Here is a 23,876-nt window from a genome sequence, read left to right on the forward strand (position 1 = left end):
GGAATGGACCCACGCTGGAGCAGTTCGTTAAGAACTGCAGCCCGTGGGAATGGCCCACGTTGGAGGAGTTCGTGGAGGACTGTCTCCTGTGGGTGGGACCCCACGCTGGAGCAGGGGAAGAGTGTGATCAGCCCTCGTCCTGAGGAGGTGAAGCGGCAGAAAATAACGTGTGATGACCATAAACCCCATCCCTGTCCCCCTGTGCCGCTGGGGGGGCTTGGTGGTGAAATCCGGGAGGGTAGTTGTGCCCGGGAAGAAGGGAGGGGTGGTGGGAAGGTGTTCTGAGATTTCGTTTTATTTCTCATTACCTTGCTCTGGTTGATTTGTAATAAATTGAGTTAATTTTGCAAACTGAGTCTGTTTTGCCCGTGACGGTAATAGTGAATGATCTCTCCTGTCCTTATCTCGACCCGCGAGCCTTTTGTTATATTTTCTCTCCCCTATCCAGCTGAGGATGGGGGAGTGATAGAATGGCTTTGGTGGGCACCTGGTGTTCAGCCAGGGTCAACCCATCACAATACATTTAAAAGAACAGAAGGGAATAAGATTTGGTTACTTCATATCCTGCCTAAAAAGCAGCCATAAGACTTGTTTATTTTCTTTTGTTTGAATAAAAAAAACAAGGGTTTTTTTAATCAGATTGTAATTGGTATAAATGGCAGGGGTTTGGTAGCGGGGGGGGGGGGGGGGGGAGGGTTGCTTGCATTTGTGACCTCTGTGATGGGAGGTCAGGGGTTGCCCCATGCTGGTCACAGATGGTTCCAGCTGGCTCTGCAATGGACACACGACAAGACACAACTGAGCCCATCAGCAGAATTTGTGGCATCTCTGTGAAAATCTATTTAAGATAAGGCAGTAAACACTGAGAGAAAGGAACAAGGCTAGAGCAGGTGTGTTCAATTCCAGAACTAGTAACACCCTCAAAGGGACTGGAGCCCATGGATAACCCACACTGGAGCAGGTTCTTCCCCTAAGAGGCTGTGGCCCATGGCCAATGGACATCAGAGCAGAGGAAATGAGTAAGAAGGAAGGAATGGCAGAAGAGTGAGAAATGAGGAGTAGCAGAAAGAAACTCCTACACCTTGACCTGAACCTCCTGCACTGCCCATCACGTCACTGAAGAGACAAAGTGTAATCTGTGGTGAAGCAGATAGAGAAAGGGGAAGGAAAGGCGTCTGGAATGAAGTTAAGCCTGCAAAAGGGGAAAGGAAAGGTTACCTTCCCTAATTTTTAACTATTTGTCTTTGTTTACAAACACCAGTAATTAAATGTTTTATATTAAGACTGTTTTGTCCAGGACAGTAGTTGATGAGTGATTTTCCCTGTCTTCATTTCAACTCACAAGTTTTCTCACTCTTGTTCTTCCTATTTTCTGCCCTGTTCCACTGTGGGTTTGGAGTGAGCAAGTGGCTGTGGGGGTGCTTTGCTGCTACTCAGGGTCAAACCAGCGCCCAAATATACTAGGACAGAATGTGCAGTTGTGCAAACAAAAGAGCAAGCCAAGGGAGTGATCAGGTGAAAAGAGTACTGAAGTGCCAAGCAGTGATGGAGTAAGAATTATGCAGTGTTCTGAAGTTCAGAATTTTGAGTCCGGCTCCTTTGAAAGATGCAACAATAGAATAAAGAAAGTTAAAGCAGATGAAGTGGTAAGAAATTAGTAATTCTGGTTATAGTGGTACTATGCAGGGAAGATTAAGTTTCAAGGAGGGAAGTCAGAAAGAAATTACAGTCATATCTGTGTTAGTTAAGCAGGGGAAAGAGAAAGTTTTTACAAGTTATTACAGTGCAGTACAGCGATTACACAGGCTATTGAAAGGATTAACAGATACCCTCTCAAAAGTCATGCAGAAATAAACTCCTGAAAAGAAAAACAGGCACCTGTATCTGTACTACATGGCTCTTTGGAATGCTTTTTTTGATTTTTTTATCAGTTATCTGCTTTTGTGACAACTTATGTCAGTGCACCAGTGAAATTGGTTTTTGAAAACGGTCTTTACAAAAAGGCTTAAAGTTGTCTCTAACTGAAAAAAAAGAAGGTTTCAGTTCTTAACAAACTGAAACATTTTGTGCTATACATTTTTATTTGTTTTCTAAATGTAGGAAAGATTTTTAATATGTATATTTAATTTCCTCACACTCTCTCCTTCAGCCTGCCATCGACCCAGAAACCACTTTTTCCTATTAGTTGACAATGCATTTTTCCATTTTCTACTATTAAGGTTAATTTTTACTGATCATATCAGCCTGAGTATGCACATTTAATGCTTCTACATGCTGAAATTATTAACTTCCTACATGTTTTTTCTCAAAGAATTGTAAAAAATATTTTCTCCATTTTAGGCATGGTGGACTACTGCAGAATTTCACAACTTAGTGCAGAGTAGACTTTAACACATATTCAGCAATATACCATTAAAAATCAAAGGAGCAAACCAAAATAATAGTAAAAAATACATAATGTAATCACTACAAACTTAGGTTTGTAAAGAGAAATAGAAGACATGCAGCATATTCGAAGGTCTTACACCTACCAACTCACATGCTTTATATGACTTGCAGAAAACATATTTTTTAAACTAAATAAAAGTCTATTCTCTTTCATTACCTATTATCTCACACTTTTGGCAGAAATGCAAGTATGTGTGTCATCTGAGACACAGTTTGTTCTCCTTTTCTCAGTAGTTCAAAGTGAACATCTCAAAAATACGAATTACTTCACATAAACCACCAAAATAGTTATCACATGGTTTCTCAGTTGTAGGGTAGGATGTAATAGAGAAAGTTCCTACTTTATGGCTTTTAACAGTCCTGTAAGGTAGTGATTTCCCAGTAAAGAGTGTGGTTTATCGTACTTGGTATGAAGGATACCATGCAAAAAATGAGTCAGTGCTTTTCATAAACAGTTATAGCAGCCCTGGAGCTACAGTAAGAAGGCTCTTTTTACCTAAATTCACTCAGGATACGCATTCCAGAACATCTATGAACTCAGGAAGTTCAAATACAGATACACAATATTTGCTGAAATAGTAATCAAATGTGTTCTGTTGTTGTATGGAATATGTTATCTGAGGCAATCACACAGAGTTGTAAAAAGTTTACTATTATAAAAGATCAATTACATTAAAAAATCAGTCCTAGTCTTTTGTTAGTTGCTATTTTTACATTAGTTGATTAATTTTATCAGATTCTGCAAAAATTTATGTAGCTAATCTCTTCCTATGATAAATCTCCTGTAGAGAACTGTAAAAGAAATTCCTGAACTAATCTCATTTGGAATGCCATGATTTTTTTTTCATCAGATAAATGGAAAAGCACAAAAGCACATAAAGGGTAACTGTTCCCTGAAGATCCATTAATATACTGTAGATACTGAAAAATATTATTTACAGTAATACTTGTAAAAAACCAGACAGTATTACCACACACTAATGAAGCTCAGTTTTCATTAGCACTTCATCATTAGAATGACCTTCTTCCAAATGGTGATATTCCCAAGTTAATGCTTCAGATGCTTTCACTCTTACTCAAAATAATGCTTGTTCATAAAAACAGTGGATAAGAATCTTACAGGTTAATTAAACCCTTAGTAGCACAATGTGTTCAGAAATGGGTAGTAAGAGATAGTAGCGATTAAATGGTATATTAGTAAATAGAAACTTACTCACTGTTTTACAAACATGACTTAAACAACCATAGAGGCAAATACATATTTTAATGATAAAAACATTATTTCTGTATCTGTTACACAACATCTTTCACAGTATTAAGACCATTTTAAAAGCTAAGTACTTGCACAGGATAAAGTAAAGTAGATATCTGCTGTAATTTTTTATACCTATATTTAGATACACTAGATAATACGCTACCCATATTCTGACATACTGTAATTTGATATAACAGGTTGCACAGCTGAATTTATCATTTATGCAAATACAAAGTACATTTTTATGAAGATTTTTTAAAATGACCCTTACCATTTCCTCTACAATTTGAGGCACTTTTTTATTTAACAGAACAACGACAATAAAAAAGGTATTTTTTTAAATGTACCTTGGTAGTGAGCACTAAATCCACGGTATCGGTGATTGCTGTCTGTTACAAAATGTAGTCTGAGCCAGTTTTTGTTGCTGATAACTGGAGGAGGTATATTCATTCCAGAGAGCCTGAATTAAAACAAACAAATAAAAATTATTATTAAAAGATTAAAAAATGATCAGGGCTGAAGATCAGTAGATTTTCATACACCTTCGATAAAGGTCTTGTGCGGAAAACTTTTTTTTTCAAACACACACTCGTTGACATGCCCTCTGTGGGACTTTATCAATTAATAGTATGTTATGACACGCATGAACAGACAAGATTGTCCGCTATGCATGACCAAGTGATGGGATACAAATCAGTGCTAATCCAGAAACCACACAGTAACATTATTGGTCAGGCACAGTATCATGATGCAAGTACATGACACTCAAGCTAGAAAGAGTTTACATCTATCCAGGGCAGTTAACAGGTTAGGGAGAACAGTGCTCTGGGCACCAGGAAAAGGATTGTATCCTGTGACTTCCATGTTAAAGATATGGAACAAGAGAGCTTAGGTTATGCAGACCAACATCTAAAACTATAAAAAAGATATCTATTTTTCAAGAGTAAAGTACTTTTCTAAATTCAGGGTACAAAGAAATAAGAAATACTCCATCACTTCAGTGAATCTGAAAATTAGTTATTGAAAGTACAAGAAAAGTAGGGAATTGTGATGAATTGACCCCAGGTAGCAGCTAAGTACCACACAGCTGCTCACTCACTCCGCTCCCTGACCCTGACAGAAGGACAGGGGAGAGAATAGGAAGAGCAAAAGCAAGAAAACTCCTGGATCAAAATGAAGACTTTTCAGAAGTCAATTTAATAAGGGAAGAGGGGAGAAAAAAGCACAACAAAAACAAGTGATACAAGGGCAATCGTTCACACATCCAACAAGTAGACCAATCAAGCCAGTCTCCAAACAATGACTACCTGTCCCCCCCAGCCCTTCTCCTCCTTTTTTATTGCTGACCATGAAGTTATATGGTATGGAATATCCTTTTGGTCAATTTGGTTCAGCTCTTTATGTTTTATCCTTTCCCAGCATCTTGTCTATCCCTGGACTACTCACTGTGGGAATGGGGGGGGAAAGCCTTGATGCTGTGCAAGCACTGCTCAGCAAGAGCCAAAACACTGGTGTGTTATCAACTCTGGTTTAGTCACAAATCCAAACCACAGCACCGTACGGGCTTGTATGAAGAAAATTAACTCCAAGCCATTAGACCCAGAATACAAAATTATCTGGGTATTTTTTGTTGTTTATCTGTTTGTTTTTTAACATCAGGATGTTACTCCAATTACTGTACTCTTCCATCTTGACTTGCTCATTTGGAAGGTCTGAATTAGAGCTAATATTTCTTTATTATTATGTTTGTCGCCAAGACCAGAAAGATAAGTCACATCTTCAGGATGTCAACATACTTATCTATGTCCTTCCATTTATTTCTAAACAGAGCTCTGCCTGTAGTCAGAATAAAATACTAGCCAAGAAGAATACCATTTTATGTTCAGACATTGTGGATTCCTATTCTATTTTTTAAAAAAAACAAGGAAAAAAAAAAGAAAAGAAGATGAAATTCTGGAGTGAAACAGGTCATAAAGCTCTTCAAGCAATGCACAAGTGAGAGAATGAGCAGATTCCTTGCTTTTACAAAGGACTTTTCATCTAACCTTTGAGATGGCTTTGCAAAATGCAATAATGTCATTATCAATATTGTTATCTCCATTTTACAGACAGAGAAACTCATGCACAGAGCGAGAAAGCAACTTTGATCACGTATCAGACCAGCAACTAAAAGAAAATTGTAAGAAAAAACCTGCAAGTTCAGAGCTCTGGCTTTTACAACTAAAATCTATTCAGCACTGCCTGGTGAATGGCTGAAATATAGTCTTTAGGAATGCACAGTCCTCCCCTACCCCCCTTTATCAAATGAGAAACTTTTGAGTTTTCTTTAAAAAGGCATGTTTTTCTTGTTTCAAGTAGAAACAAATTTGACATTTTGAAATTCCTTATCAAAGTCTGAAGACTTCTATGCAGTGCTCTGTGCTGAAATACTTTATTTTAGTGTTAAGTGGGTTTTTTTTGCAGCTGTCCTATGAAAATCTTTGTAGGAAAGTTAGATGAATATGATAATCTTAACAAATACAAGTGATACACTCAAAAATAAGAAAATTAAATCAAAACAAAATATTTTGCCATGTAAATAAAATATTTTTACTCTATTCCACTTCAAGTTCTGTCAACATAGTCTCATTAGATATCTCAATTTCTTTAAAAAGGATTTCTAAAAATAAACTTATTACGTTAAGTATTTGGACTATCACCAGTAATAGAGCAAAGCTTCAACCAGAACAGTGGCATCCTCTAAACTTCTATTCTTTGCACACTGTCAGTGTATACCCTTGTCCACAACAGTATTTGCCTATCTGAAATTCAAACCACTTCCCAAGGGTTATTTTGTGGCTTAATGTTTGTTTCAAGGTTTGGAATCATATTGTGATAGCAGTATGCAAGAGCACAGCCAACTAAAATAGTAATGCAAATTAACAGCAAATTCAAGAAAGTAATGGCAAGTCTCCAGAGACTAAATTTTTGTTCTTTGCTTCTTTGTCCTCATACAGTGCCTAGACCTGAATTTGAGCTCAATCATGACTTGGAACTAATAAGCTGGTCAGCTCAGGCTGTGAAAATTAATGGGTTTTTAGATGCAGAAGCCTAGATTTAATTTCTGCTTATGACAACCAACCCAGGGAAACTGCATGTTTCATTTGATAGCAGTCCCTCCTCTAACATATGATCACGTTATTTTAATTTAAAGCATACTTCTTTTTAATGTGCAATAGCCCCTTACTCACTAAATGTGTTCTTAGGGACCTCAGTGGAAAGATTTGTTTCATTTTATGACTTGAGGTTAAGCGAGGAGTAAGCTTCTGTACAAATCTCCCCTTCCCCAGTTTCTGTAACACTTGGGTTTGAGAGCTGGGGAGGTAGGGTTGGGGAGGGAGGTGGTTAAGAGCCAATAAAACAAACTGGCAAGTATCAATAAATAGTTTATACAGAACAATCTTGTCTTGTTTAAAACTAATATTAGAGCTTTCATTCATTCTTTCCCTTAGTGGTCTGTTTTATTAAAAATGATACATTGGATAAGATGTGTGATACCTTTGATAACCCCAAGCAAGAAAACTCCTGTTATCTATTCTATGGATTTCAAAAAATTCAATTAAAAATTTAGCTAGAGATTTTGGGTTGACTTGGAGACTGTACTTTTAACCTTGAGTTATGATCCTCCTTTTACAGTGACCAGCAGTCCAGTTTTCAATGGTTTTATCCCTTCAAAATTGTTCAGTGGGTGAGTAGTACAAGTGCATTTGCAGATGCTGAAAGGTATTGATGAGCTTATTCTAAAACCAATTCATTTACTCCTTCAAAGACAAAACTCAGGACATCTTATTCAGACTTTTTAAACTCTTATGCAGGACTAACTGAAATATCATAGTAGTATTTCTGTTGTGCTCAACAATCATTCTCAAAACACTATGGCAGAGTAGCTTTTTCTGCCTGTCCTTTAGATTACAGATGAGATGGAAACATAAAGCATAAAAACTCAACATGGAAAATATTAATTAATGCTAAATGTCAGGGGTTCTCTTGCTTACCTAAAGGCTTGGAAGGCATTTTTTTTGCCTTTTCAACCTGTACTCCACACTCGTTTTTCTCAGTATTTCATTAGTGTGTACACGGTTCCTAGATCAGGAAGTAGTTCTGATTTCCCCACATAATTATGGCCTTACCTCAAAACTGTGCCAGAGGTGGACGGGCAAGAGACCTTCATAACACTGAAAAAAATTGCTTCCATTCTCAGGGTAAACCAAATTTCTTTTGGGTGTCAGCCCTAAGGAATGTGCCTAGCTCTACCATTAATCATTTCCAGATTTTCAGTTGGTTTAGTGTTCTTAGAGACAATGATCAAGGTGTATTTAGAGTCAACCATAGTCATAATAAAGCAAGTAATCTACAAGTCATTTTTTAAGTGGCGAAAAAACTCCAACTTCTTAAATAAATGACTAATAGGCTTGTGTAGGTATTATTTTGTGAGGAAGACTTTAGAAAGCGTAACAGTTTAAAGGTAACATTCTCTCCATCTTTTCCCAACCATGCTATCTGAAAACAGAATATTTTTAAGACCACCTTCCAAATTTCTGAAACTGTGTTAGCAACCTCTTTCCCTCAGGCACTAATATAAATGACAAAATGCTTGACTGGCACCACAGGCTATTAAAGCTCCTTCAAATACTTGCTTTAGAATGTTTTTATACTGTGGAAACACACTAGCTGATCTCATTCATTTAACTTGGAGAACATATAAAATTTAACTTTTTCAAGCTTAAGAAATTTACTCAAAATTCTAGATCCAAGGAATTTGGATGGTGATGTTTAAAAAAAAATACTGCTATGAGATTGCAAAAGGATGTGGAAATGGATAAGGAAGTACTTGTACTAGTACTGGTTAGTATTGTATTAGTATTAGCATTAGTTCTTGTATTAGCACCTCTTTTTTGGTGTCCCCCCTCACCTCTGCCCCACAGAATTGCCAGTCATTTCTGCATGAGCCTGTAAATACACCACTCCAAGGAACAATGGTTTCATACCAGCTGGTATGTAAAATCTAGGTATTCCATGTAGTCCTCTGACAGGCTCAAGTCTATCAGTAATACTACCCCTAATACAAAGTATGTAAAACAGAATCAGAAACACTACTTATGGTGTCTCCTGATTTTTTTTTTATTTTTTTTTTCTTTTTAAATATATATTGCCAATTAAGAAGTTACAGCAAGCACCCAGGAAACTGAACATATCAGTTTAATCCTTGTTTCAGACAAAGGTTTAGGAATCCAAAAATGTCACTTAAGTTCATCATCCTCGACACAAGATGACATGTATAGAGAGAGGCACTTTCAATACAAACACATGTATTCATTTATGTGCACTTTCTACCATTCGTATCACTGATGTGCCATTCTGCGAAAGGATCAAAGTATTCATCGAGCCAGAAGGAAAATGAAAAGTGTTCTAGTCTGCAAAGGTTAGAGTGTAGGCAGAAGAAACAAAAAGGAAACCTCAGCTCTCCAACTCTCTTCCAAGATTATTTGGTTTTTTTCGACACCCAAATTCCCCCATGAATCTGGATTTTAGTGGTACACACAGCCTCTGGCAGAGAGAGATTCCAGTTCTAAAGATCCGCCCTAATCATTTGTCTGAGCAGAGCATCCTTCTTAGTTTGTGTTAATAGGGGAAACACTCATTTTTATATCAACAAATTGTTCTCATTTATTTGTAATTTTATTACCAATTAATTTTAATATCAAATGGGTATTTGTGATATAAAATTGTGACAGTCTATAGAAATTTTCATTCCGGTGAAACCTTTAATTAAAGCCAAAGAAGCAGCCTCCTTGTATCACTTATTGGCCAGTCAGCTGCTTAGCTGTTTTGCCAGCTGGTTAGCCTGGTGATTCTTTGCTGCACGGCTGCCAGGCTAGTAATGGGCCCCCTAACTGCCTGGTTATTCAGCTGTTGGGCTCGGTGGGCCTTTTAGCTCTCTGTTTCTTATTTGCCACCCAGGCAGTATCAAAATGTTTTCTTCCAAACCAGTGGAAATTTCATAAAGTTATATACAATACTGATATCCAGAATTTCATGAAAAACCCCTCCCCAAAACAGATTAATTTCCTTTTCTGTTTAGCTTTACTATACGGTACATTGTTCTAGCTAGCTATTAAATTGCATTTGCACATTGCTCTGTACTGATTAAAGTGAGAACTGCACTGTAACAAGCATAAAAAGCAGAAGCCTACACCTTTTGATTAGTAAACATTAAATCTTTCTGCATTGTCACTGTGAATTTCAGCACGAAACACATTTTCTAACAGCCATAAAGTGACTTGAGTTCTTACAAATATCTTGTTACAAACATAAGAAGTATACTTTAGTCTGATGCTTGGTTTTTGGAAGGTAGAGGTTTAATTAGCTGTCCTTTTTGGTACAGCTGTTTCTCTGCATAATACTATTACCTAATGTTGCAAGACAAAATAGGTCTTTTATTTAAATTCTCACCCTGCAACTAATTGTTAAGCAATATAGAGGCAACAACCTTTCACTGCTTACATATTTAAGAATAAAACTATTACTGGAAGAGGTCTTACTGAACAATTGAACCAAAAAAAAAAGGCTGTAAAACACATTTCTTAGCACCTATTTTAACTAGTATATATTCTGCCTATAATAAGTCTTCTCTTTGATAATCACAAAAACATGTGAAAAATAAACTGCAAGTTTATTGTCCAAGGCATGAGAAAACATCACCCTAGCCATTTAAATATGCTTATGGTAAAAGACTAGGTTTATTTTTAAAATAGCTAATATCTAGTTAAGTTTACCTATCAAATCAATTATTTAACACATCTATCCTTGACAGCAATAGGTTATACTTAAGATGATTCTAACCAAGCACATGCTGATATCATCTGAGTTCTAACTAAAATCACAGTTCCTAAACTCTGATCTTTACAGTTCATGATTTCTATGGGATTGTTCCCAGAAAGTAGATTTGCAAGCTGACAGAATTTATAATGGCAACTGGCAGAAAATGATTGCTTATTCTGCTCATATAACTGCCCCTTTTCCCACGTCAATTTATCTTCTCAGCAAATTATGAAGCTGTTCACCATTACCATAATGCATTGGCAGTCCAATCTACTTCAGTGCCAGCTACTATTCCAAGCATAGCTACACTGCATCATCTACAATATTTTCCTAGAATTCAAAGAAAAACACCATATCTACCATAAAGGAAATGCAGCTGTCTCATCTTTTTTTATAGTTCAAAAGATGTAGCTCCCCCTCAAACTGCACAGAATCCTGCATAGCAAATTTAAGTCAACAGACAGTAGGCTTCCCTTCTGCAGTTGTCTTCCATAAACTCTTAGAAATGTTCATGGAGAATCTTCAGAACATTGGTTGTGAACCAGAGATTTAAAGTATCTCACCACTATGTGTAGTTAACACCATTTACATTAGATAGTCTGTTATCTAATGTAAAATGTATTTTAAAAAAAAGAAGAGGTTCTTACTGAAATAATGCACCTTTGTTGCTAGTCAAGGGATTAGTAAAAGTGTAAGGCTATGCATGCAGATCTGTCAGTGAAGTTCCCATCTTTGCATCTTATTTGGTTTGAGACTGTGGATAAATCACATTTTACAGAAGAAATAAGGCACTAATATTTTTTGAGAATCAAAATTTTATTCTTCTTGCACTTCATTACAACATTGTGCCTCCATCCCCTTCTTTTCTGTACTATTTAGGAGGCAATTTTCAAAAATCATTCTGCTTTAGGCTAACTCTGATCCAGTGAAGTCAATCAGTATTTTATTCTCCTTCAAAAATCTGACACATAATTCCCACCTTATGTTGCAAAGTGGAATTCAGGATTGGCTTGTTTGGTTTTTTCATAGCATAGTGCACTGTGGCAGTACATTCCGCACCCCCCCCCCATCTGCCAGCAGGAAACAAAACTTCTCCAGGAAGGGACGAAGGGGAAGGAAACCCTGGAGGCTGCAGGTTGAAATTTGAACTGGCCAGTCGAGATGCGCCAGGTACACCGAGGCGACCCTCCTGGACAATAGGATTAAATGACCACAGGTCAGGTTCGACAGGGGTATAAACGGGGTCCCGCTGGAGGACATTTTGGCATCCTCCTCGGAGCAGCGGGTCTGCAGTCAGGGCCTCCCCCTCGGGTCGGGGCACCACCCGGGGTAACTCCTCGAGGGAGAGAGCCCGCAGCTTTTAGGTGAGTGATACGCGCATTTTGAGCCATCACTTTAAATCTTGGGGATTCTTGAGTCAGCCCTGTAGTATTAATTCTCTTTACATCATTGAGCCTGTGGTTTTATAAAATGTTACTGGACTTCTAACTTTTGCTGAAGAATAAATCTGAGTTTTAACACCTGTTGGATTTGGTTAGTCATGCATCCCTAACATGCACATCCTCCATTTCTTCCAGAGACATAATGACATATCATAAAATACTGTACGCTTACTTTAACATTTGAAATGCACATTGCCAGCTAGCTATAATCTTGACAAGTAGTTTAAAAATCCCTGTCTTGTTCATGTAACCAAATTCTCCCTAATTACTAAAAATCTTCTAAAACTATAGAACTTCCAAACAGAAATTAAAACAGAAAGAACTGTCTCTTTCTTTAAAGCCCAGTGACAAAGAGAGGGTTAGTAGAAGACACAAATGATAAGAAAAAAATGCTTGATTTTGTACAAATTTCACAGATATGGTATTCCTCATTCTTCCAGAAATGATGGCCAAACTATTTTTTCATTCATACTGCTGTTTTCTTTTTCATACATTGCTTATGTGCAATGATTGTCTTTGCCATCTTGTTAAGAAGTGGCTCAGAAGTTTATTCTGATTTAGTCAGATAAAATACAGTGTATAATATACAAACAAAAGCAGTAATTTAGGCTACAGGTATGAAGAGAGACAAAAAGTGCCCAGATTGCAAAGGTCCAGTCAAAGCTCAAAATCAGATCAGTGAACAAATATGTAAAAAATTCAGGGAAGGATATAGACACTACAAAATATGAATATAAGGGGTAGGAGATAAAAGAGAGTCAAATAGGCAGTCCTCACTCTAAGTGCCCAATTCTATTTTATTATGTTTGAATCTGTATGGAATGGTAGCAGAATTTAAGCTTTGTGTGTTACTTATTTGTTTGGAGCAGAAATCAGTGACACCAAAACAGGTATTCTGATATTAGTGAAACTGATTTATTTGCAAAACGTGCATTTTAATTTAGAGAAAGATTATTATCAAGTAACAAGCACACAAGCCCCACTAACACAAACCTTAGTTTAGGTATCAGACATATGCAAAAATATTCCAAATAGAAGTATTTTTGTTGGGAAAATATACAGCAAAGTTTTTCACATAAAACTTTTTCATGAAGCATATAGTTCCTATATTTCCTCACAAGCCAGGAGATTCCCAGAAATTGAACTGATCAAAAAGGAATTTGAGGTCTATACCCCATCTATAACACTGCTGAAACACATTCTAATACTACCAAAGCCTTAGGCTAACACAGATTTACATCCTAGCATGACTAGGTGCATACATAGATTTCATCACTCATACATGTGCACTACAAAATCTTAAGTGCTTGTTTTGGTGCTAACTGCAGCTGTGTGGAATCTTTCTCATTGGTATTATTTGCTTGTTGAAATAGAAATGTTTTATAATAAGCTTTGATTTAAAAAAGGGCAAAGTATCACATACTTTGATGAGGCCTATCATGAATTGTCCATGTACATGCTAGCGGGGCTTAATACTTACATAGCATAATACAAAAACTACAAAAGATGGTAGCCTCCCACCCCCCTGAAAGGAAAGACCTACCCAACAGAACAGTGCCTGACCAGTAACTTATTTGGTTTGGTTAAATTTTGATTAAATTAGGGAGCGGGTATATTAAACACAAATGTGAAGTATCAACCACTTAGAGCTTATTGGGTTTCCTATAATTCTATACAAAATACACCCATAATCAAAGGCTCCTAGCATCCTTTCCTTTGTTCTCCATGATTGCCTTGATCCCATGAAAGAAGAACTCTTTTAACAAGCTTCATAAAAAGATCCATCCCACAATGTAGATGTAAGGACACTCATTTGTGGATAGAAGACTAAAACTCAGGTCTCTGATTTAATAAATCCATATCTGTTTAGGAAGAACCAGATTTACACTAAAGAAGCAAAGCTGAAACTAACTGACTATTTAACACATTGCTTGATTTGAAAGATCTTGAAGGATTTAACAATTAAGTTAACATATACCTCTTGTTCCATAAACCCAGTTAAGTAAGATGTTTACATTGGAGTTCAGACACCAACCTAACCATTAACCTTTTGGTCAAGCACTAAATAAGTAAGTTTTTTTTTTTATGGTTAGGCCTATCAATATTCTTTATGTTTCCAATTCCAGTGATGAGATTAATGGGTCTTAATAGCAATCATTGTAAATGTGAATGTCTATTGCATGACAACTTTGGGTACTGGCTTTTTTTTCTTCCTCACTGTTTTGTTTGTTTGTTTGTTTGTTTTCCTGGAAGTGTTCTATCCAAATTGTATTAAATCATTTCAGAGCAAGGACACTGTGACATATTATCAAACAGCCAAAAAACCCCTCTTCTATCTCTTACAAAATCTACTGCTGTCTAAAATGAGAACCCAAGATTTGAATTTTGTTGAAGATAGCAAATAAATGTTACATGCTAATAGATATTTTCAGTTATCTTTGGATAACAAGATAGGTCAACAAGATGGATAATTGCCTGTAAATTGTTCTTTTGTGAAAGTATTTTCAATATAAATAATCAAGTAACATGAAAGTAAGTATTTTTAGAACTGTGGATTTCCTAGAATTTTAATTGCAGCTCACATTTATGCAGCATTAACATATACAATATTGGTGTATCTGTATGTCGTGGTTTCAGCCCAGCCGGTAACAAAGGACCACGCAGCCGCTCGCTCACTCCTCCGCCCCCCTCCGGTGGGATGGGGAGGAGACGGAGGAGAGAAAAGAAAAAGAAACTGGAACCTCGAGGGTTGAGATAAAGGCAGTTGACTGGGACAAACACAAAGAGATTACAACAACAACGGCAATAATGAAAAAAAAAAGTATACAAAAAGAGTGATGCACAGTGCAACTGTTCACCACCCGGGACCCGACGCTCCGCCACTTCCCCCACTGAAAACAGAGACCACCCCCCGGCCCGCTCCCCATTTATATACTGAGCATGATGGCACATGGTATGGAATAGCTCCTTGGCTAGTTCAGGTCAGCTGCCCCGGCTATGCCCCCACCTCCCAGGTTCCTGTAAAAGTTAACTCTATCCCAGCTGAACCCAGGACATTATCCACCCCTTATTCTATACCATCTACATCATGCCCAGATCTTACATATTTTTTTCCAATCAACCACTACTACTTTCCTTGTCATATATATAAGTATATGGACTCCACCCCCCGACCTCGCACACACACACACGGTATTCCTTTAGCCTATGGGCTATCCCTCTAATGTGTCCATCGATTTTGGGGCTCTATCTGTTGTAACAGTTCTTCAGGATAAGAGAGAGATGGTGTGAGATGTTGGGTTGTTGTACGCTGCCTCTGGAACTTGTGGCTAGTACATTTGGTGCAACTCATGCCCTTGGTCTGCAGGTCGAAGATGTTGATCTTGAGGAAATTGCTGGGTGCCAGTTCAAGTTCTATCGCTGTTGTACTTGGCTCAGTTTCAAAAGTCCATCCTGTAGTCATTTGGATAATTCTCACAATAATACCCTTCATATGGCATATAGACACTGTAGATACAATGACATGCATTGGCAGGTTATTTAGCAGTTAAATATCATACAGCCCAATTCACTGGCTATTCTCTCCCAAAATCAAATCTCCCTGAGGTACACATCGAACCTCCCCATCCTTCTGCATCACCCACCAGGTGTACCCAGGTCCTTGAGAAAAACAACCCCTTGAATGGGTTTGCCTCTGCTTGAGGGAGGACTAACCCAGACTGTCTTTCCTAACATACTCCTCATGCGCACTACAGGGACTTTATCCCCTTCTACAGTATGTGGAACTCTTGGTTGGGCGGGGCCAGCCCGATTGGCGGATCCTCTAGTATTAACTAACCAGGTGGCTTTTGTTAAATGTGTATCCCAATGCTTGAAAGTTCCACCCCCCATCGCTCTCAATGTAGTTTTCAGCAGTCCATTGTATCGTTCAATTTTTCCGGAGGCCGGTGCGTGATAAGGGATGTGATACACCCACTCAATGCCATGTTCTTTAGCCCAGGTTTCTACGAGGTTGTTTCGGAAGTGAGTCCCGTTGTCCGACTCGATTCTTTCTGGGGTGCCGTGTTGCCATAAAATTTTCTCTTCAAGGCCCAGGATAGTGTTCTGGGCAGTGGCATGGGACACAGGGTATGTTTCCAGCCATCCAGTGGTTGCTTCCACCATCGTAAGCACATGGCACTTGCCTTGGCGTGTTCGTGGGATTGTGATATAGTCAATCTGCCAGGCCTCCCACTGTTTATATTTCAGACATCGCCCTCCATGCGACAGGGGTTTTTGCCGCTTGGCTTGCTTAATTGCAGCACATGTTTCACATTCATGGATGACCTGTGCGATAGTGTCCATGGTCAAGTCCACCCCTCGATCTCGAGCCCATCTATATGTTGCATCTCTTCCCTGATGGCCTGAGGTATCGTGGGCCCACTGAGCCATAAATAGCTCACCCCTATGTTGCCAGTCCAGGTCCACCTGAGACACTTCAGTCTTGGCGGCCTAATCCGCCAGCTGGTTGTTTTGATGTTCTTCAGTGGCTCGACTCTTGGGTACGTGAGCATCTACGTGACGTACTTTTACCACTAGCTTCTCTATCCGAACAGCGATATCTTGCCACAGTGCGGCAGCCCAGATGGGTTTACCTCTGCGCTGCCAATTGCCCTTCTTCCATTGCTGTAGCCACCCTCATAGGGCATTTGCCACCATCCATGAGTCAGGATAGAGATAGAGCACTGGCCACTTTTCTCTTTCAGCAATGTCTAACGCTAGCTGGATGGCTTTCACCTCTGCAAACTGACTCGATTCACCTTCTCCTTCAGCAGTTTCTGCGACTAGTCGTGTAGGCCTCCATAGAGCAGCCTTCCACCTTCGATGTTTTCCCACAATGCGACAGGACCCATCAGTGAACAGGGCATATTGCCTCTCATTTTCTGGCAGTTTATTATACAGCGGGGCCTCTCCAGCCAGTGTCACCTCTTCCTCTGGCGACATTCCAAAATCTTTGCCTTCTGACCAGTCCGTGATCACTTCTAACATTCCTGGGCGACTGGGGTTTCCTATGTGAGCTCGCTGTGTGATCAGTGCGATCCACTTACTCCACGTGGCATCAGTCGCGTGATGCGTAGAGGAAACTTTCCCTTTGAACATCCAGCCCAGCACTGGCAGTCAGGGTGCTAAGAAGAGCTGTGTTTCAGTACCAACCACTTCTGAGGCGGCTCGAACTCCTTCATATGCTGCCAAGATCTCTTTTTCAGTTGGAGTATAGCGAGCCTCGGATCCTCGATATCCCCGACTCCAAAACCCCAGAGGTCGGCCACGGGTCTCCCCAGGTGCTTTCTGCCAAAGGCTCCAGGTAGGGCCATTCTCCCCAGCTGCAGTGTAGAGCATATTTTTAATATCTTGTCCTGTCCGGACTGACCCAAGAGCTACTGCGTGAACAATCTCCTGCTTAATCTGTTCAAAGGCTTGTCGTTGCTCAGGCCCCCATTTAAAATCGTTCTTCTTCCGAGTAACTTGGTAGAGAGGGCTTACAATTTGACTGTAATTTGGAATATGCATTCTCCAAAAACCCACAACACCTAAGAAAGCCTGTGTTTCCTTTTTATTAGTCGGTGAGGACATAGCTGCTATTTTGTTGATGACGTCCACAGGGATCTGACGACGCCCATCTTGCCATTTTACTCCTAAGAACTGGATCTCCTGTGCAGGTCCCTTGACCTTACTTTCTTTTATGGCAAAACCAGCCTTCAAAAGGATTTGGATTATTTTCTTCCCTTTCTCAGAAACTTCTTCTGCCGTGTTGCCCCATACGATGATGTCATCAATATATTGCAGGTGCTCTGGAGCTTCACCTTTTTCTAGTGCAGCCTGGATCAGTCCATGACAAATGGTGGGGCTGTGTTTCCACCCCTGGGGCAGTCGATTCCAGGTGTACTGGACGCCCCTCCAAGTGAAAGCAAACTGAGGCCTGCACTCCGCTGCCAAAGGAATGGAGAAAAATGCATTAGCAATGTCGATTGTGGCATACCGCTTAGCTGCCTTTGATTCCAGTTCATATTGAAGCTCTAACATATCTGGCACAGCAGCGCTCAGCGGTGGCGTGACTTCATTCAGCCCACGATAATCTACTGTTAGTCGCCATTCCCCATTAGATTTCTGCACGGGCCATATGGGACTATTAAAGGGTGAGTGAGTCTTGCTGATCACTCCTTGGCTCTCCAGTTGGCAAATCAGCTTATGGATGGGGATCAGGGAGTCTCGGTTGGCGCGATATTGTCGCCGGTGCACCGTCGTGGTAGCAATTGGCACCTGTTGTTCTTCAACCTTCAGCAACCCAACAACCGAAGGGTCTTGGGAGAGACCCGGCAGGGTAGACAGCTGTTCAATCTCCTCCGTCTCCAATGCAGCTATACCAAAGGCCCAACGGTACCCTTTTGGGTCCTTGAAATACCCCTTCATGAGATAATCTATACCAAGGATGCACGGGGCCTCTGGGCCAGTCGCAATGGGGTGTTTATGCCACTCATTCCCGGTTAGACTCATTTCAGCTTCCAATACGGTTAGCTCTTGGGATCCCCCTGTCACACCAGAGATACAGATGGGTTCTGCACCTTTATAACTTGATGGCATTAGGGTACATTGTGCACCAGTGTCCACTAGAGCCTTATATTCCTGTGGGTCTGATGTGCCAGGCCATCGAGTCCACACTGTCCAGTAGACTCAGTTGTCCCTCTCCTCCACCTGGCTGGAGGCAGGGCCCCTCTAATCCTGGTTAGAATATCCGTTACTCACTTTCTGCACACATGAATCAGAAGTCCCTTCAAGGGGATCAAAAATGAGATCAGCCCATCTACTGCGTCTGGGGGACTGCTCACGGGAAACTGGAGCAGCAGTTTTCCAAGAAGAATTCTCTTTTCTGGTTGCTTTTTTTCGCAACTCCTGTACCCGTGCATCCAAGACTGAAGTGGGTTTTCCATCCCACTTCCTCATGTCCTCTCCATGGTCACGCAGGTAAAACCACAGCTTAGCCCGTCAAGTGTACTTTCTCTCTCCTCTCTCTTGGGCAGAGGAACGCTTACTCCCAATAACTGCGATGCGGGCCTGTACAGGTGAGGAGGAGGACAGATCCACTTTGAATTGCTGGAACTCTCAGGACAACTCCTCTACAGCTGAGACACAGGCCCATAGGGACGAAGAGAGACTCCCTTCGTATTGCCGGAGTTGGACAGCCAATTCATCCACCGTTTGTCCATAGCCTTCTCTCCAGGACATTACTGCCAATGAGTTGGCATAGGTTGGTGGTGCACTTCGTAGAAACTTCCGCCACATGGGTTGTGTGCATTGGACTTCATCTGGATCTGTGGGTGACTGCGCATTTTCTGGATCATTATAAATCACCTCCAGCACGGCCAATTCTCTCAGGGTACTGGATACCTCTCTCCATGGTGGTCCACTTGCTTTGGTGACATGTAACTTCATCCCTGAAGGGGTATCTTTCCTTTACACCTAACAGAAGTCGCCTCCAGAGGCTGAGGACTTGTGTTTTTCTCCCAATCGCCTTGTCGATGCCCCCTTCCCTAGACAGAGATCCCAACTGCTTGGCTTCCTTACCCTCCAATTCCACACTACTAGCCCCACTATCCCAGCATCGGAGCAGCCAGGTAACAATGTGCTCACCTGGGTGGCGGCTAAAATCTTTTCGCATGTCACGCAACTCACTCATGGATAGACAGGTTCTGGCTCTTCCTCCTGTTCTCACGATGACCCTGGTTCATCTTCATCTCTCACTAAGCAAACTGATTTCTTTGTGTGTTTCTTTTTCTGTACAGGGGCGACTGATACTGGCACAGGTTGGTTCTCTGGTTTAGCTGCAGTGTCTGTCACCGGGGTAGGGGTAGTCACGGTACCTGTTGTCGTGGTAGGGGCAGCCATGGTGCTTGTTGTCGAGGTAGGGGCAGCCACGGTGTCTGTTGTCGGGGTAGGGGCAGCCACAGTGTCTGTTGTCAGGGTTGGGGTAGCCACGGTGCCTGTTGTTCTGTTTTCCATTTTTTCTCCCTGAGGGTGCTGCCTAGTATCAAGCAGTGTTTGGTAGATACTGGCCAGGGCCCAGCACAATGTAGTGAGTTGTGTGTCTCTGGGATAGCCACAGCATTTTTCTTTCAAATATTCTATCACTTCATGAGGGTTCTGTAGTTGTTCGGTAGTGGACTTCCAAGTCACTGGCGGTGAGAAGTTCTCTAGATACCTGCCCACATCCTCCCACATGCCGTGCCACCCATGAGTATCCAGCTTTGGGGGAGATCTCTGAGTGGTACTCTTAAAGAGCCTTTTTGTAGCCCTAAAGAAGACCTGAAACATATTCAGAAGGCATAGCACTAACAGCACACTGGCTTACGCATCCCAAGGATATCCAAAATTCTCAAAAGCTGTTGTAATTAGTCGGAAGGAGAAAAGGGAGGTGAACGGACGGGGGGAGGTATCCCCCCCTAATTTCCCCATGGATTGGGTGTAATTACCAATAAAATCCGACAGAAGGCGCCCAAAGTATGGAAATGTTATCACTGCCTCATACAGATACCAGCTTAACCTCATGACCAGTGATGTAATAATTTCATAAGTCGACACTGCCCAGTACAGCAAAATGATAATCCCAGTCACTCTCCCAGAGATGAGATACGCAACTACAGGCAATACATAGAGCATATAAGAGCTTACAAAACGTCACCATGTAAACAAATGAAACAACATTGTGACCAACATCTATTTATCCAAGAAATGCGTTTGGCAAATTTGTTTCAACACGTTCTGGCCAGATCTGTCGTTATCTCATCCCTTCTGCCCCACGTTGGGCGCCAAAAAGGACTGTCGTGGTTTCAGCCCGGCCGGTAACAAAGGACCCCGCAGCCGCTCGCTCACTCCTCCGCCCCCCTCCGGTGGGATGGGGAGGAGACGGAGGAGAGAAAAAAGAAAAAGAAACTGGAACCTCGAGGGTTGAGATAAAGGCAGTTTACTGGGACAAACACAAAGCGATTACAACAACAACAACGGCACTAATGAAAAAGTATACAAAAAGAGTGATGCACAGTGCAACTGTTCACCACCCGGGACCCGACGCTCCGCCACTTCCCCCACCGAAAACAGAGACCATCCCCCGGCCCGCTCTCCATTTATATACTGAGCATGATGGCACATGGTATGGAATAGCTCCTTGGCTAGTCCAGGTCAGCTGCCCCGGCTATGCCCCCACCTCCCAGGTTCCTGTAAAAGTTAACTCTATCCCCGCTGAACCCAGGACACTGTATTACAGAAAAAGACTTAATGAGACACCTCTGTGACAGAAGCTATAGAATTTTTATGTAACTGGAATTTTTCATGTAATTGTATGTGTGAAACAAGCTGTAGCTGGGTATCAGGGCTGAACTTGTGTGTCCATCCAGTACATTCAAGTCATTAATTCCCTGGGTGATTCAGGAATTGACCATCTAATGAGATAACAGACTAGCTTGAGAAAATAGACTAATTTGAAAGGTAATTGCAATATCAAAATATGCAAAGTTTCCCAGTTGAGTCTTCAAATGATGAAAACAAGAAACAACACAGTAAGAGAAAGATTAGCAAATACAGCAAGCATATAAATACAGCAAGCATATAAATAAAGAAAGCAAAAGGGGAAAGGAGTTAAGTTAATCTTCTGCATTGCCATAGTTCAGTGTCCAGTCATAAGCAATGACAGAACACATCTTTCAGAGGAGAAACTAAACAGTACTAATTCAGTCTTGAAGGAGGAAAGACAAAGACTTCTGTCCCTAAAGCCAGCACTTTCTCAAAGTTAAATATGCAGCAGAAAAGTAAAGGAAAAGTGCCCAAAAGAAAAGTGTCTAAAATATAACGTTCTATTAGCGCTTTGAGGGTAATGTATCACCCAAGTTTTAAGTGGTTACAAAGGCACAAGTCAGTGAAAAACCTAGTTCCTAAGGTCAGTTCCTGTAAAATTGTCTGTGGTAGGACTAAGTGATTTATTTAACTGAGAATCAGGACATTGACAAGTTTGAAGCTAGATATAGCCTTGATCGTTTTTCCATATCTCAGAACTGCAGCCGAATGACTGACAAAAAGCTATTTTTTATTTTTAGAACAGTAAATTACCATTCTTCAAATTTAACCTAATGAGCTATTTAGAACTAAACTAAGTTTTTAGGTAGAAACTCCACTGCAATCACTTATTTCTGATTTATAAAACAAACAAACGAAAACTTAAATAAGCCAATGTTTGCAAAGAAGGGGAAAAAAAAGTTCTACATTACGTTACCTTGAAAAAAGCACTTGTTCTGTAAAGTACTTTAACTTTCTATTGATGAATTTTAAAGTTATTCAGCTAGAGTGATAAAAATAATTCACCCTATGACTCTTTGTCAAGTTCATTATGATGTCTGGAAGAATGAAAAAAAGTCTTTGTTTTAAAAATGTCAGTCTTGAAATATAAGAAAGCCCTGTCATGCCTTTACAATGTTGGAAAAAGTTCAATTTTGAAGTAAAGTTACTGTCATATAAAGCAAGTCTATGAGAAACTACTGTATGATCATTAAGGACTGAATAAAGGTCCAACTGATGATTGATGGAAGTTTGTAGTACTGTGAATATTAAATGTTGAAAAGTGCCACGATTAAGAAATACTTTTTAACTTCAGAAGTAGATTGCAGCTTATAAAGCCAGATGTTCATATGTCAAAGATTTTCCAGTTAATCTGTTGACTTGGCAGAATATGAAATATGATGAAAAGTAAAAGCAGACTTCCAAACACACATACCCTGAAATGTCAGCCTATGATACGAGTAATATGTTGTTTGTGACACAAGTAATAAACATAACACTGATGGACAGTGTTGCTGTCCTGATTGCCTGAAGGACTACTATCATAAGTTGCTGATTTTCATACAGATATCAGGGACTTGGAAGGAATCATTATTCATAAATGTGATGCAAATACCTCATATACAAAGTGACTTCACGCTTACAACTCGATTTTCCTGAGCAGATCATAGAATCAACATAAATACGTATTAACTTCACCTGGGCTGCACACGATGGTTAATGTATGGGTCTTTCTACCATACAAGCTGTGGCAAGTTGCACAGCTCCTTGGTATAACTGATGAGACCAAGCCATGGTCAGGGCAGTCAGCAAGGAGCAGCGGCAGATGAGTTTCAATGCACCACTAATAAGATAGAGCTCCAACTTGATCAGGCTGTGCAGGTGAGGCCTCCCCCAAACGGACTCATCCTGGTGGCCCAGAAGCTATGATAAGGTGGACACCAAGAGCTGCCATGGGACATTTTTTCCTGCATGTGCTAAAGCAAACCTGTGGCATACTGTCTTTCAAGAACCTCAAATCTCTGAGGGCCTTGGCTGAAGAGCTGAGGACCCGGGACAGGTATAGGGATGAACGTGATATATCTGAGTGTTTTCCCTGGAATTCCACACATTTCTTCCCTCTACTTCCACAGCTACTCTAAATAAAACTGAATTGAATACAGCTTGTGTCTGACCAATTACTTTTTTTTAGGTAACAGTCAAGCTGAATGACTGGGACCATTATCTGTGAAAGGCTTATGTAGTTTACCTCTCTTAAAATGTTGCCAACATCTTACTATTTCATGACCGGTTATTTTCTCCACCTTCTTTTTTTTTAATTCTATATAGAAAAATATTATACTTACAAGTCTACTGCCTGAATAGGGGAAGGAAGCTTGTTCTTGAGTCTTTCTGGTAAGTGTTAATAAATTAACCAAACAAAAAAACATGGTGCTGGGTACTACAACTTGATGTTCAACCGACCATATATGCAGAAGTATTGTGTAGCTTGTTACACACAAAATCTT

The 23,876-nt window shown here is 40.2% G+C and overlaps 1 protein-coding gene across 3 annotated transcripts in view; it reads right to left on the reverse strand.

Moving 5' to 3' along the window:
• CSMD3 (CUB and Sushi multiple domains 3) overlaps nucleotides 1-23,876 on the reverse strand; it is a 767,893-nt gene that overhangs the window by 502,092 nt on the left and 241,925 nt on the right. For all 3 annotated transcript variants that reach the window (XM_049824473.1, XM_049824463.1, XM_049824457.1), the window contains exon 6: nucleotides 4,051-4,163. In XM_049824473.1, the coding sequence (XP_049680430.1) occupies nucleotides 4,051-4,163 (113 nt within the window). The remainder of the gene's footprint in view (nucleotides 1-4,050; nucleotides 4,164-23,876) is intronic.

The sequence above is a fragment of the Accipiter gentilis genome, chromosome 2 (assembly GCF_929443795.1).
Source record: "Accipiter gentilis chromosome 2, bAccGen1.1, whole genome shotgun sequence".
Lineage (NCBI taxonomy): Eukaryota > Metazoa > Chordata > Aves > Accipitriformes > Accipitridae > Astur > Astur gentilis.